At 42.8% G+C, this 16,707-nt stretch overlaps 2 protein-coding genes across 2 annotated transcripts; both read left to right on the top strand.

Moving 5' to 3' along the window:
* Window positions 1-4,711: 4,711 nt before the first annotated feature.
* LOC127585462 (MIEF1 upstream open reading frame protein-like) lies at window positions 4,712-4,924 on the top strand. Its single transcript, XM_052042926.1, has one exon. The coding sequence runs from the start codon at window positions 4,712-4,714 to the stop codon at window positions 4,922-4,924; it is 213 nt and encodes a 70-aa protein (XP_051898886.1).
* A 3,165-nt stretch (window positions 4,925-8,089) lies between these two features.
* Window positions 8,090-12,589, top strand: mief1 (mitochondrial elongation factor 1). The gene is made up of 4 exons (XM_052042924.1): window positions 8,090-8,233; window positions 8,933-9,107; window positions 9,956-10,209; window positions 11,401-12,589. The coding sequence occupies exons 1-4, from the start codon at window positions 8,090-8,092 to the stop codon at window positions 12,205-12,207; spliced, it is 1,380 nt and encodes a 459-aa protein (XP_051898884.1). The 3' UTR covers window positions 12,208-12,589.
* Window positions 12,590-16,707: the final 4,118 nt, after the last annotated feature.

The raw sequence follows: 16,707 nt of genomic DNA, 5'->3' as shown, positions 1-16,707 counted from the left end.
TCCTCATCAGCCATCTCAAAATCCGCAGAACTGGAGTGGAAACAAGTTGCCCTCGATCCCGATGGACCGCCAAGAGAGAAGGAGGAGGGGCATGAAAGAGAGGAGAAAGATGAAGGGGAGGAGTAGGGGAACACAACATGAGGAATAGGAGCAGGAGTAAGGCCATTCAGCGAGCCTGCTCTGCTGTGGCTGATCTATGTTGTCTTCCTGCCCTATCCCCATGTCGCTTGGTTCTAGAAATCTACCAGTCTCTGTTCTGAGTGCAGTCAATGACTGATCCTCCAGGGCCCTCTTGGGGTACAGAATTCCAAAGATTCACCATCTTTTGTGAGAAAATATTTCTCCTTATTTGGGCCATATATGGCCTACCCCTCCTAGACTCCCTAGTTCTAGACCTTGTATTCAGGGGACATGTACTCCCTGCATCCAACCTATCGAGCCCTCTGAGAATTGTATGTCTCAATGAAGTCACCTTTTCCAAATTCTAGAGAACTGAGGCCAACCATTCTTAATCTCTCCTTATTTGACAAGCCCACTATCCCAAAATTCCACCTGGTAAATCTTTGCCAAGCTCCTTCTATAGCAGGTTTACCCATTTTTAGGTGACGAGACCAAAATTGTACACACAGCTCCGTGTGTGGTTTCACTAAGGCTTATTGTAGTGGGACATCTTTACTCTTGTACTCAAATCTTTTTGCAATTAAAACCAGCAAAGCATTTGCTTTCCTAATTACCTGCTATACATGCATGTGAGAGGATTGCTGTTTAATTCTATTTGTCATTTCAGTAGCCGATTATAAATTCCCTGTTTTTTCTCTATAAGGGACCCACACTGTTAGTCCTTCCGTATTTAAATACCTATAGAAGTTCTTAGTCTAGATTTATGTTTCCCAGTTGTTTACTTTCAGATTCTATTTTCCAATTTCTTGATCCTTTTTTGTGGAATTCTAAAGCACTCCAATCCTTGGGCTTGCTGCTTTCTCCAGCTACTTTGCAAGTTTCTTCCTTAGATTTAACACTGTCTTTAATGTATCCTGTCATCCATGGTTGGACTATTTTTTCCTGTCATTATGTGCATGTCGTTTGTATGCCTGACTCCAGACTCTACTCCAAATTCTGTCACAAAAGAGATTACCAGATGAACTGAGGAAAATATTCAAGAAACTTCTCAAAAGCATTGAAACAAAAATGAAACATCCGCACTGACTCTGTGAATACCTGCCCCATGGTCACTCAAATTGGAAGTTTTTGGATGATACTGTGAACTTTGGGTCTGGGCACAGAGCCTACATGGCAGAAGTATACCACAAGCTACCCACCAGTCTGTTTCATCGGGCACCTCCTGACCCATCTTTGGTTGTATTTGTAGGTCCCATATTGGAAGTAACAGTCACTCAGAACCCTCAGAAATGGGTGGAAGCTGGTCATCCTCATTCCCTAAAAAAGTTTGTGGCAATTTTTAATTATTCCTTTAAATGGTAATTGGTTTATTATTGTCACACATACTGAGATGCAGTGAAAAACTTTGTTTTGCATGCCATCCATACAGATCATTTCAAAACATAAGTACATTGAGGTAGAACAAACGGAAGAACAATAACAAAATACAGAATATAGTGTTACAGTTACAGAGAAAGTGCAGTGCTAGCCATTGCCTGTCCACTATCAGACCTTTAGTTTCCCAATCTACCCCAGCCAAATTTACCCCCCACGTTGCTTTGTTTGGACTGAAGACCATTGTTTTGGACTGAACGACCTCACTTCTAAACTGAATCCTATCATATTATGATCATTCCTAGGGGGTTCCTTCACAAGATGTTTATTAGTTAACACTCTCTGGTTTCAAGAACCAGCTCTTCTTCAGCCCTATCACCTCTCAGCTACTTACAGCACTCCCTTTCATCCCCACCCACCTACCTTCCTCCTCTCACCTGGACTCACCTGCCAGCCTGTGCTCCTCTCCCTCTTCCTCCCCTCTTATTCTGGCTTCTGCCTTCTTCCTTTCCAGTCCTGATGAAGGGTCTCAACCCGAAACTTTGACTGTTTATTTCCCTCCATGGATGCTGCCTGACCTGCTGAGTTCCTCCAGCACTTTATGTGTGTTGCTCTAAATAGCCTGTTGCCTGCAGGGAATAACAGACTCATCTATAAATCCATCTCCTCTGCATTGACAGTAAGAGTTTGGTTTGCCCAGCCTGTAGGTAGATTATAGCCCCCATCATTATCCTTGCAGGGAGGGGAACCAGAGCCTGGGCAATCCATTGACGTCATATGTCCAAAGGGTCTTCCTGACCTGTGATGTAATGACGTTCGATATGACCCGGATTTACTTGCGTGCGTCCCCGGGCGCCATGTTCTTCGTCCTCTTGTCGAGCGGGGGAGCGGAACCGTCGGGGAGCGCGGACCGAAGGGCAAGGTGAATAATATTAACGACGCGCCTCTGTATTTGACGTGCGGGAGTCAGAAATAGGCTGTTAAGAACGTTCTGCCGACTAAATGACATAAAACGAGCCGCCCTCACCCGTTTTAATCATCACGCCGAGCTAGGAATGATTGACAGCGGGCCCGGCCAATCAGAGCGCGCCTGGGGAAGTGAGGATCCAATCGGTGATGAGTGGGCGGGACCGCCGCCGCCGGCTGCTGAACTTTGGGAGGCCGGTTTAACCTGTTAAACCAACAGCCGGCGGGGAAATGGTTAACGGCCCGTTCGCCCGCCCGCCCGCCCGCGGTGGCACAAGGAAAACGGCTTCCATGCGGAGTTTGATGATCCAGCTGTCAGGCTTGGAATGTGACAGAGGAAAACGGTGCAGAAACTCCGCCTGAAGAGCAGCCTTTAACATCCAGGGGCAAACCCTCACACAGACTGGGAGAGACCCCCCCCCCACCGCACCCCACCCCCTCACCGCACCCCCCACCCCACACCACTCCCCCCACCCAACCGGTGCGCGCCGGGTTGTCCCCACCCACCCAACCGGTGCGCGCCGGGTTGTCGCCCCCCACCCACCCACCCACCCAACCGGTCCGCGCCGGGTTGTCCCCCCCCACCCACCCAACCGGTCCGCGCCGGGTTGTCCCCCCCCACCCACCCACCCACCCAACCGGTCCGCGCCGGGTTGTCCCCCCCCACCCACCCACCCACCCAACCGGTCCGCGCCGGGTTGTCCCCCCCTCCCCACCCACCCAACCGGTCCGCGCCGGGTTGTCCCCCCCTCCCCACCCACCCAACCGGTCCGCGCCGGGTTGTCCCCCCCTCCCCACCCACCCAACCGGTCCGCGCCGGGTTGTCCCCCCCCACCCATCCACCCAACCGGTCCGCGCCGGGGTGTCCCTCCTCACCACCCAACCAGTCCACACTGGGGTGTTTGCTCCAGCTGAAACTCGCCCTCTCCTCCTTTAAAGCATAAACCCCCCCCCCCCCCGTGTGTTGATTCAGCCTCCCCTTCAGTGCATCGTTTGTCACATCTAGTGGTGCAGTTCTGTCATTTCTTCTGAATTAGTAATTGGTTTATTATTATTACATTGGACTGAGGTACAATGAAAAGCATTCGTTTGCATGCCATTCAGACAGATCATTCCATACACAGTACAAAATAAAAATAATGAAGAAGGCAGTGCACAACATGGTGGGCCTAAAGGCCTGTATTGTGCTGCATTGTTCTATAGTGTTATGGTTACAGAGAAGGTGCAGTGCAGGTAGACAAATAAGGCCACAATGAGGGTGACTGAGAGATCAAGAGTTCATCTTTATTGTACAAGAGACCCATTTGAGAGTCTGATGACAGCAGGATAGAAGCTGTCCTTAAGCTTGGTGCTGTGTGTTCTCAAGCTTTTGTATCTTTTACTTGATGGGGGAGAAAAGAGAATGACCATGGTGGGTCCTTGACTGTGTTGTCCAAAGCTTTTAAATTTAAATTCTTTACTAACTTAGCCTTTATCATCTTGAGAGGAAGGAGATTCAGCCTGTTCACCTTTCTGCATGAAAGCTTGTATTTCTTGAAGAAAATGCAAGGGCAACATAGAGGGGACATTAAGGTCAAAAGTCATGTGTTGAATAACCAGTAAAGAAGGCTTATTTGCAAGTTCTTGAAAAAAAAAATTTGTTTGCCACCAAAATTGTCTCAGGTATTGACAGGGGTTAAAACAGTACACGTTACAGGTTGAAACTCTTTATTCCGTTAATTCAGCTGATCCAGCGTGTTTTGAATCTGTAATTCAAACTAAGATCTGTAGCTAATTACCCTACCAATGCAACTTTAGCAATCTCCGCCAACAGAGTGTCCAGCTTAGGGAAACTTTGGGTTATTGACAGTTCTCATGACCCAGGGAGTGTCAATACTTAAAAAGAACAGTCCTCCTGCTTGGAGGAAGATGATCAGAAATAATTTTTGTGGTCTGAATTTTCTGTGGTTCGGTATCAGTCAGGTCCCAAGTGTACTTGACTAGGGAGTTTCAACCTGTACAACTACGACTAAAGCACGGAAAAGGTAGAAATTATTTTAAAATGATGAAAAATGCAAACAAATGATACACAAATGTCGATGCAGAAGGTTCCTGTTAGACCATACCAGCTGCTTGTTCCTGTGCAAATTCTGCAGTAACTGCTTCTGTTGAAGAGGGTCAATTTTTCCATTCTGTTTCTCAGATATGGCAAAGATGATCTTCTCGTTCTGACTGGAGAACAGTCCCAATTTTCCTAGTCGATTCTCTTGTCATGGCGACCTGGTCTCGTGTGGCTGTGTTGAACCTTTACCGAGCTCTCCTGCGTGAGGGTCGTAGTCTGCGATACACTGACCGAGAGTTCTACTATTCATTCATCAAGCGGGAATTCAGAAAGAACCAACATCTCACTGGGGAGGACGAGAAGGTGAAGCAACTGGAAAAAGGTCTCTATTTTCTTGAGAGCAAACTTGGAGGCCTGGTTTAAATTGCAGCTGAAACATCACGTCGAATTTCAAACGTCTTGGTAGGTTTTTAAGTCCAGTTTTGTACAATATTCCATCTCTTTTAAGGTTTTCAGGTTTGGAGTTTTGTAAGCCCACTGTTGGCAAATATTCACAAAGATCAACTGTGCAGAGCAGCCAGTTGGTTGGGTAGCTGGATGTGTGTGGGGTGGGGAAAGTCAAGTGATGGGGGGGGGGGGGGGGGGGGGGGGAGAAAGAGTCCACAAAGTAGGGGTTAGAGGGCAACAGAGTGGAGATGTAGTCAGATAGAACCTGATACTGTTTGGGTTGACCACAATGGCCCAGGGTATCGAGGTGAGTACTGGGGTGGGGGGACTGTTGAACCTTCTGCCGAATTTTGGAAAAGGAGTATGATTGTAATCTTCCTGCATTATTAGGGTTTGAAATTTGGCTGACGTTAATTCCCTTTTCCTGGATGTTCCAATCGGCCTATTCTGTAAGCTCAGAGAACTTTCCATGTGTCCCTGGCAAGTTAATAGACTACAAGGATGCCTTGCCCTCCAGTTAGCCATGGTTAACTTTCTAGTAAATCTTTAATTATTTATAACTTTCTGATTAGATTATTTGTATTATGTGCATTGACTGGATATTCTATTTTCTGAAACTGGGTCAGCTTTTTCTCACTTTCTCCTTTACTTCCCAACCTGAAATGCGAATTATAATTCCACAGGTACAGTCAGCCCTCTGCTACGTTAAAGGACAAGGGCACTGTGGTGCCACCATCTCTAAGTTAAAGTAACATGATTGGAAATGCATCACTATTTCTTCATTGTCACTGGTTCCCAGAGTGCCCTGACATCATTGTGGCAGCAACTCCACCAGAGGGAATGCAGTGATTGAAGGAAAAGGCTCACCAGCACCTTTGGGAATGGGCAATACTGCCAGTGATGACTGTATCCCAAAGTTCAAAGACCAGTTGTATCTACTCCAATATCCATACATGTTTGCAATCTATCCATTAGGGTAGTAATGGAGCCAAGAGATAAGGGGTTAGTGCTGGAAAACGGTGCTGAGGAAGAAAGTTGGTCATGATCTTGATGAGTGGCAGAGCAGGTTCGAAGGGCCATATAACCTACTTCTGTTTCTATTTCTTGTATCCTTGTGCAATAAGGAAGAACGAGCTTATTCCCATTCCAGTACAAAAGTGTTCCATAATTCACTTTGGTGGAATCATTGGTCAGTTAATAAGCACAGGAACTTGGCCAGCTTTTTCCTCTAATTCATACTGGAAATGGAGTAGGAGGACACAACGTAATCTCTCGAGCACGCTTCACTGTCCAATTATATCATGGCTTCTCAGAACTCGATTGATTTACCTTGATTTTGTTAGTGCTTTAGATTTTATAAATAGGAATGCAATACATAACTAAAGAGATATTCAATTTTAATGGGAGCAGATACCATTTCATCTCTTAAAGCAAACTTGCATAAATACTTAAAGCAAAGACAATGGAGGGAATGTTTTTCCATTGGGTTTATTTTGATTTGCACTATTGAGCCATCATTAATATAATTGGGCAAGTGGCCTCTGTGCACTGTGACCTTTTGTGGTTCCTCATTGATTGGCTACTAAGTGCTGAAGATAGTAAATGTATTTCTTCTGTCAAGAAATGAGTGTAGTGCTCACGGACACTTTCCTTCCCCGTCATTGGTTCACAAATGACGAAAACATGAGATGGTTGTAGGAGTAAGGCTATCTTGTCCCTTGACCTTGCTGTGCCATAGCTGTTCTTCTATCTCAGAGACCATTTTCCTAACTCATCCCTTGATTCCTTTTATAGCCAGATACCTGAATATAATCAATGACTGATCTTCCTAGCTTTGTGGTAGAGAGATCCAAAGATTCAGCACTCTCGGAGTGAAGATGTTTCTTCTCATTTCTGTCTAAAATGGCCATCCCCTTTGAGACTGTTTTCCCTGATTAGGGATCACATCTTCCCTGGAGCAACCCCGTTGAGTCCTCTAAGAATGAGTGATGAGGTCAGCTTTCATTTTTCTGAACTCTAGAGAATAGAGGCGTAGCCTACTCGTATCTCCTTCATGACAGACCCACAACTCAAGAAACCGGTCTGCTGAATCTTTGCTGCACTCTCTCTGTAGCAAGTATATCCGTTGTTAATTTTAGGTAAAGAGACCTCAACTATAGTGTGTGGTCTTTCTAAGGCCCTGTATAATCTCAGGTTTAGTTCACAAGTTACTCCAGCTGCTGTGTTGTTGCCTACTCCCTTACCTTGTCTCCATCCCCAGAAAGCCTCTTTGCATTTTTGTCACATTTCCCCTTGTTTTGTGTCTTCAGCAAATTTGATAATATTACTTTTGGCCCCCCCCCTTAGACAGATCATTAATATAAATTATGAATAATTGGGGCCCAAGCACCAATCCTCAAAGTACTCCAGATCACAGTCTACCGACCTGAGAAGGACCTGTTTATTCCTCATCTATGTTTTCTGTCTGTTAACCAATTCTCATTCCATTCTGGTATCTTACTCTCAATTCCATGTGCTCCAACCTTGTTGACAGAGGTCCTGTTTGTGCCCTTTTTGGAAAGCCTTCTGGAATCCAAATACATCATGTCCATTGGTATCCCTTCACCTCCATTAGATGCATCCTCAACAAACTTCAGTAGATTAATCAAACATTATTTTCCCATTCATAAATTCATGTCGACTCTATTCAATCATATTGGTTTCAAAGTGTTTGTATCCTTAAAGATTAAATAATCTCCAGGCAATTGTTTTTTTCCAGTATTAAATATACATGTATCTGGGCAATAATGTTTACTGGAAATAATGCATGATTTATTGGTGGTTTAAATTAAACATGAAGTGTTCTATATGCTAGTTTACCTCTGTGGGTTACTTCTGGGGTTACACGTTTGAGACCCACATCAGGAATTGACCCAGGACAACCTGACATACCAGAGTGATTCTTAAGTCTTGTCAGTTGATGTATTAGGCTGCATTTGTTCAGGAAGCTGGTTAAGAACAGTAGGTAGTTTTCTTGGTCCATGACGATCTTTCTTCCTCATCAGCTACCGCCCAATCAATGTTAAATTAAAGGAGAATGTACTTTGACACCTGTTTTAATATTAACACAATTTTTTTTACTCTAGGTGTCCTCTGTTCATAATGGCTGGCATGGGAGAAGGAAAGAACAAGAAAGGAGACAATGGGGTTGGGAATGCAATTGACTTTGTCCTCTCAAATGCCAGGCTGGTGTTGGGTGTTGGTGGAGCTGCTATGCTGGGCATTGCAACATTGGCTGTTAAGAGGGTAAGAGTGCTCATCATTTTTAAACGTAACTGCACTATTTTTCTTCATGCCTTCAATTTTCAAATAGTTTTTTTTTAAACTAGAATAGAGAAATTGGTTTTCGCCTTGCACCATATACAGATGTAAGCTATAGTTCTTGAAAACGCGTATTGTAATTCATGAAAAAATCCATTCGAACCTTGACCCCGTGCATGCTATCTATTGCCCTGACAATGCCTCAGTTTTTCAAATTGCTCCGTGACATTGCCTTTCTATAACCCTGCAGTTGTTCCTGTCACTGCAATATTTTGTGACCTTCCAATTCTGCCTCTAGTGCATCCACAGCTTTAAAGCCTCCATCTTTGGCAGATGTCTTCAGCTGCCCAGCCCTAAGTTTTCATATTTCATTGTAAACTTCCTTGCGTCTCTCTCCTATTCTTTAAAACTGATACTTTGATCACCTTTGGTCAATTGTCCTTGTCTCCTCATGTGGATTTTATTTGGCAACCTTCTTATGAAGCAGCTTAGACATTTTATCTTTATCAATATAGCTTGTTGCTATCTCAGCAGGCTTGAGAAATGAAGGATGTCACGGAGGTGATACTAAAATTACTTGAATGGGAGCATGTTTTTTACTTCGTGTTGATCTCTTCCTTTGACTACTGGAACACATTATCTGTTGCTTCAAGGTTCTTGTGACCCTTTGTCTTTATCTTACAGATGTATGACCGGGCGATCAGTGCCCCCAGTAGCCCCAGCAAGATGGATCTGAGATCTGCAAAGCAAAGCTGGGAAGAACCCAGCTGGATTGGGTCATCGCCCCGTTTGTTGAGCAGGGACATGAAAGTAAATATCAGTAGATCTCTACAGACACTGCCCACAACCTGTGAAGCAGGTAAGCTGTTGAGTGTAATCAGTGGATGGTTTAATCTAACAATATGTTTGGAATACAATAGTGTATTTATTAAAAGAGGAAATGCGTGAAGAATTTTTTTTGGATGGCAGGCAATGCACTATGGTAGGAATGTTCTTGGTGTACGTAGCTTTGCTATTTGGTTCCGGTCTTGTGTGTGCTCACTCACTCCTTTCATATCATAGCTGCAAAGCCTCTGGCTGTCTAGTCCCAGGTCTCTGCTACCTAAATTTCAGGTGTCACTATCTAACAAACAAAGATTTTTTGGTTTGTTATTGATTTCTCTTCGTGGGAGCTTACTGTGTGCAAATTAGCTGTTGTACTTCCCACACTGCATCAGTGACTATACTTTAGAATAGCCGTGAAGTCACAAAAGGCATTTTAAATACTTATTTTATATTTGCATTTTCTTCAAACACATTTTTATTTTAGCTTTATACTATGCTATCATGACATCGCATGGTTCAGCATCTGATCCTTTGAAATTTGTCTTGGTGAAGCAGTTGTGTGGTACAGAGAGTGGTGCTGTACTCTTCTGTTGTTGCTGATTCACAGTGCTTCATGAATGCCCATTTTTGAGCTGTCGTATCTGAGTCAGTTCCACTTAGCAGGACAATGGAGTAATCATTTCATATTGTTAGACCCACTGTTCTTTACAATGCCCAGCTGGGGCCAAGAGAATATTTTATTCATGTAGTTCTTTCACATGCTGTAGGTCATAAATATTGAGGCAGTCTGTACTTGTCAGACATTGAGTTATTGGAAACCTTCATTTTCCAGACATACATTTAACGTAAGTTACATTTGCTCCATTTTGTATCTTGATACAGGTGCTTCCAAGGGTGCTAGTCCTAGTAAGAAGGCCCAAATGGATCTGAAGAAAGCCCGGCTCCGCTTGTCCATGCAGGACAAGCTCTTTATGTATTACCATAAACACGTTGTTATCCCGGGTGCGGAGGTGAGCCGAGCCAAACAGGCTGCATTGGATATCTGCGCAGAGCTGCGGAACTTCATTCACACCAAGCTTCCTGACATGCCCCTCCGGGATATGTACCTCAGTGGCAGTCTGTATGACGACTTACAGGTTTGGGTTTCAATTAATTTCCATTAAATTGGTTCAGTCAGATCAGACAGTAGATCACTTGTCCAGTTTCTCTGTCACTGAATGTTGTGTTATGTAGAGACTAGCATAAGGATAAAAAAGTTATAATGGGGATAGGAAGGGAACAGATTTATGGTTTTACTCATTTGCTGTCATTCAATGCAAGATTAGATCAAAGCACATTGGTAATTGCTTGGCTCATTCAGATGAAGTTGGCCTGGGTTTTATAATCTGTCCTGCTGCCAGACTCTGTATGGCCCCAACACAACCCAAAATGGTTGCAGTCAATTAAGTAGTTTGAACTGCTATGTGGAGTCATGACAGCTAATTAGATACAACAGGTTCCCACAGTGACGTGATAAATGTCAATGTAATCTATTAATGTCATGCTGGCTGAGAGGTGTATATTGGGGCATGGGGAGCACTCTCCTGGTCATTCTTGTAAACTTGGGATCTTACGAACACTTGAGAGGACAGACAAAGCTTTTGTTTAGTGTCGTTCAGAGCGAGGCATCTCATTCAGGTGGGCATTCCCTCCACAGTGAGGTCACAGCCTAGATTGTGTTCAGATTTCAGAAGGGAGCTTGAGAGTAATACTAAAGGAGCCATGGCTTTTGTTTATAGTTACCTTGGAAACAATTTGTACTATTCATAAATCTGGGCTAGTTCAGTAATACAGCAGATGACCCCTGGATAAATTCAGATTAGTTCAGTGGTACTGGAAAGAGCCTTAAGAAATGTGCATGCATTGTTGGACAATGGAGAGGAAGGATACATCTTTATTTTGCCCATTCTGTACAACAATTCTGGATGCTGCCACAATGTGAATATTACAGAAATATTGCAAAGTGGCACAAATCCAAAGGAGACAGGTGTTCTGTTACAGGTTTAATCACCTAGGGTTAATTTATTTTGTGAATTGGGAACCCCTGGGTGTCAGATTCACACTCCATTGTGCTCCTGATATAGACATTCATACTTACTCAGTTGTCTTGGGAATCATACAGATAACTTTTTGTAAGAGGGGGTAAGAATATTTGCATTTTTGGATAACTTGAGTGGTTTTATTGTCACTGTTGTTTAATTGCACTACATGTTACTGTAAATGCTTGTCCTGATACAGGAAGCTCTGATGGTGATAACAGTAGAGTTTAATTGTATCTGACTCTTTAGGTCATCACTGCAGATCATGTTCAGCTGATGGTACCTTTGGTCCTAGAGAAGAACCTCTGGGCTACAATTCCAGGGGAGGAGACCATCATGAACGTCCCTGGCTTCTGGCTGGTCCGCAGGGAAAACCTGGAATACTTTCCCCGGAGCAGCAGCTACTGGGACCGCTGCATTGTGGGTGGTTACCTGTCACCTAAAGTAGTGACTGAAAATTTCGATAAGGTCTTGTCAGGAACCATCAACTGGCCAGCTATCGGGAGCGTCCTGGACCTCATCGTTCGCCCGGTGGTTCCGTCGGAAACATTGACTTTAGAAGTTCAATACGACATGAGTAAAAAATTACTTATTGACTTCCTGCCGCTGATAGTGATGGAGGACACCATGCTGATCGCCAAACCCCACCGCAACGGACGGTATGAAAACATGTGGCGGCAAAGCTTCAGAACTGCTGAAACTGCCAAGCTTCGAGCCCTGGATGAAAGGGATGGAGGTTGTCGCTGCTGCTGCCTCAAGATACTGAAGGCCATCTGTAAGTCTAGTGCCGTCCTCAACAAGTTGACAGCTAGTCAGCTGACCAACGTGATCCTCCATGGTTGTGTAAAAGAATTAGACTGGGCACCAGAGATGCTGGCTGATAAATTCCTGCTGGTTCTCAAAGAACTAATAAGCTACTTGGAGCAAGGCTTCTTGCCATGCAGTTTAGATACCAAAGTGAACCTGTTTTTGGAACTTACAGAAGAGGAGATTGATGAATTGGGATACATGCTGTACTGTTCCTTATCTGAGCCAGAGACTCTGTTAAATACTTGAATGAGGTTTGTGGTCGGCACACACAGAGAGTCATACTTTGATAGTTATCAGGCTTCTCCAGGCAACCAAGTTAGACAGCTGTTAACCACTTAATAACCCAGTTGACCTGATGACTCTGTTCTGCATTTCCTAAACCTGTAATTATTGGAAGTTGCATGAAAGTAATCCTATGGGAAGGGCTTCGATGTTATTTACAGTTTTAGGAAACAAAAGGAACTAAGCTTGGGCTGAATGCTACTCCGTCCTTTAGTAAGCCAAATATGGAATCTATATTTCCCACTAATGCACAAGATATTGAGAAGTAAAATAAAAATCAATTTGAAGGTTTGGAAGGAAGTTTTCAAAATTGCAACTGTTAATAAAGCCAATTTGACGGATCCGATTATATTTTCTGCTGGTTTTTTTTTAAAAACCAATAAATTTCCAGGATTGTCACAGTGGGACTGCATCTTAAGAAGAATGTACACACTGAGGATTAAAAAACAAAATCAAGCAGAAAATTTTCCTTCGACTTGATTTGACTTGAGTTTGTGAGAAGCCTTTCCACTTCAGTGGGTCCCCTAAAAGTGTATGTGAGACTTGAAGTTGAAGCTTTTCATTTTGCGAGCACTCCTCCTGGTTTCTGACCCCAAAATGAAATAAAAACAGAAAATGCTGTAAACATTCAGCAGGTCAGGCAGCACCTGTAGAAAGGGAAACACAATTAACATTTGTGTTTGACCTGAAACTCCTCTTTCCACAGATGGTGCCTGACCTGTTGAGTGTTCCCTGCATTTTCTGGTTTTATTTCAGATCTCCAGCATCTGCATGGTGTTTTATTAGAAATTTTCATTCCCTGTGAAATATAAAAGATCCGTGCAGCCAAAACAATGCCCTGGTACATTGTTGTAAATTCTAAGTAAAATGTGAAAATCATGAATGTGTTAAATTACTTAAAATTTAAAAGAGGCCTAATTTGTTGCAGTATACTTTGTACCAGCTGATTACAGCATAAAATGTCTGTGTTTAATGTCTTCCCGTAATATAGATGTAATGGGGTACATCTATAAACTTCTCCTGTAGAATATTGTGGATGCTGGAAGTCTGAAATGTGTTGGAAATATACCATCAGAGGAGAGGGTAGCATATCATGTAGCTATACTTCTAATCAATGCCTGTGGCTCTGATGAGGGCCCGCACATTATTTACTCACATATTGAATGTGGATGTCACTGGCAGTGCTGGCCTTTATTTCCTGGTGGGTCAGCCAGCCTGGGTAATGTTGGCAGATTGCTTCCAAGGCAAACATTCGTGAACCAGATTGGGTTTTCACAACAATCCAGTATCGTGGTTACTATTATTATTAAATTCCAGATTAAGTACTTGAATTTAAATTCCCTGTGCCATGAAGACAAACTGCTGTCACTATATCAATGGTGCAGATCTCTGCTGTCTAGTTTGGTAACTTAACCAAGACCCTACCATTTAGAGATTGCTAATGGTTGACAAATTAAAGTTATCACCACGGTTCCTCCCTCAAATGCTGCAAATCTGCCTTTTCTTTTTCAAGCACGTACAAGCTGTGTATTGGAAGGTTTCCCTTGATGATATAGCACAGTGAAAATGTTTTCCCTGAGGAGGTAAATTCCCTTCTACAGAAAATTACCTCCAGTGTTTAATTAACCAACTTTTTACAGCTAGCTTTATTAAATCTATTAATAATCTTACATTTCAGTTTGTGGATTTGAAAAGATTTTGGGTATTGTGAACTTGGATTTTTCTCTAAATCCTTATCAAAATGCTTTCCCTCAATCCTTATTAAAATGAGGATGTGACTGCACCAGAGATGGTGCAGAGGAGATTCACCAGGATGTTACCTGGGATGGAGTGCCTCAGTTATGAGGAGAGACTGAATAGGCTAGGTTTGCTTTCCTCAGGATGGTTGGGGGGTGGGGGGGGGGGGGGGGGGGGGCTGGTGATGGTCCTGATAGTATAAAATGGAGGGAATAGATTGGGTAGATAATGAGAATCTCTCACTTTGGCAGAGGTGTTGATGACCTGAGGTAAAGGTGGTAGGAGACATGAAGAAGACTTGAAGATTTTTACCCAGAGGGTGGTTGGTGTCTGAAACACATTGCCTGAGTGAGTGGTGGAGGCAGGAACTCCCACACTATTCAAGTATTTAGACGGCACGTTAAACGCCATGGGATAGTGTCAAGTGCTGAAAAATAGGATTAGGAGAGTAGGTACTTGATGGCCAGACGGCTTGTTTCCATGATGTATGACTGTACATTAAGGAATTTTAGATTATTGCCTCTTCCCATCTTAAAAAAGCACACATGACACTGCTCTTATCACAATGTAGCAGTATTTAGTTTTTGATCAGGAACATCTGTGGAGAGAAACAGCCTCTCAGCTCTCTACAGATGCTGAGTATATCTGGCAGCATTTGTTTTTTTTAGACATCCAGTACCTGCAGTTCTTTGCCTGTTGGTCAATGTTTGCTTTAGTGTTTTTTTTAATGTGTTGCTCTTTCTCGGAGCACGTTGCTGTCAAGGGTGAGGCTGCTGAAAAAGGTGAACTCAATCTGGAGTGGGGTAAAATAGCCCGAGTTCCCACCAATGGAATGTTCAAGAGATTAACCTCCAGCTGATGATTCCAGCTTGCATGTAAGTAGCTGATGAGAATCTACGCTCCTATATGAGCCGACCCACCCTCTTTATTACCACATGGAACAGTGAGGAATCCTAAAGATGAATTCAAGGGAAAAATTAGGTAAACATGAGTGAAAGCAATAGAAAAGAAACATGGACAGGATGAGGAAGTAGGATGGAAGGATTGAGTGGGTCTCAATTGACCTGCCTTTTTGATTTGCAGTTAGCTTCAGGAACTTGTTCCTCATCCTCTCCTGATCTAAGCCCTCGCTGCGTGCAATTCCCAAATGGATACTTGGTAAAGCCCGATTTGGTCCCTCCAAATTGCTCACGTTGTCAGTGTGAAACTTTCACAATTCACTAATTAAGGTAGAAAACACTGTATAGAGATTTTTAGCCCAGTTGAAAATTAATGGTATGTAATTTTACAGTACACTAGCCAAAAATTATTCTTCAATAAGCAAAGCCCCAAGGGCTCTATTTCCAATGGAAACCAAAGGGAGGAAAGATGAGGAAAATGCTTTCTGCACATTTGATATTTATTCAATGGATTAGTCTCTCTGTACAATCGCTGCTAACATACAAATTATGTGGAAATGCATGGTTTATGTAGTTTGTTTGCACTTCAACATAATTCGGTTACAACTTTTACTTTGTTCAATTGCCAAAAGGCAACTTAAATCAATTGAGCTGACTGGTGAAGAGCAGTGGGTCTGTAATAAATATTTGGAAACCTCATCCCACACACACAGTTTCATCTTGTCCCTCTTTCAATCAAAACTGGAATTAATTTTTGGAATTAGTCACTTCAATAGAATACATGAGGATATATGTGATAAATCAATCATATAGAAATATTCTGGGTGTGACTTAACTGACTACATTAAGGACATTAGGAATGGCCATGTTTAAAGTGATCAGTTTTTATCTGCAATAAATATATGCAAAAAATCCCTCATACACCAATATATATATATAAATCTGGTTTATGCAATATAGCAATATTACCTATCTGTTTTTCAAATGCAGGTTAGTAAATGTCAGTGAAGCCAGAATGGAAAAAAAATTGGAAGTATCATAGATTAGATTTACTTAGTAGGGGATCAGGTTCATTATCCTTGAACTATATTATGCATCTTTCAAAAATTAATGCTACTTGTTGGGAAAAAACCTTTAAGTCAGAAAAGTTTAGATTGCCCCATGTCATGTGTATAACTTTAAATATTTTATGTTAAATTATAGAACTGCTATTAACAGAAGAATCATGAGTGATATTTCATGGCAAAGGAATACCAGTTATCTCTCAATGCAGGTAGGTCCTTAGTTGCTTAACAGAGAGGAAACAAAAATCAGATCTGGCTTCAGCCACACAGCATACAGCAAACACATTGCAAATCAGGGCAAACTAGAATGAATGCATCATTCAGCCATGTGCCTGAATTTCAAAACAAAGCATGCTACACAAAGTCCAACCAGCAGTTACTAAAAGAATGCCCTGCCTGTGACCTCCTCAGGACACCCGAATTCTTTACTGCCAGCAACCTTTGGCCACCGATGGAAGGCTGAAGTGGGCGTCAACTGATCTGTCTTTTTAATTTGCAGTTAGCTGAGGTGGCTTAGTGGAAATACAATGCGGCAGTGCTGGGTTAGGAAACGTAGCTAACTTGCTCATGGTGATCTCCCACAAATAGCCATGAGACAGTGATATTGATTGAAGGATAAATATTGGCTTCAGCACTAGCAGAATTCCCCTGCTCTTCCAAATTGTGCCATGGAATCCATGTGTACGTAATAAAGCAAACCAAATCTTGGTTTATCAACTTATCCGAAAGATAGCACCTCAAACAATCCCTCCATGCTGTGTGAA

This window comes from Pristis pectinata, chromosome 33, assembly GCF_009764475.1.
Source record: "Pristis pectinata isolate sPriPec2 chromosome 33, sPriPec2.1.pri, whole genome shotgun sequence".
NCBI classification, from domain to species: domain Eukaryota; kingdom Metazoa; phylum Chordata; class Chondrichthyes; order Rhinopristiformes; family Pristidae; genus Pristis; species Pristis pectinata.
This window is presented reverse-complemented; position numbering and strand designations above follow the sequence as displayed.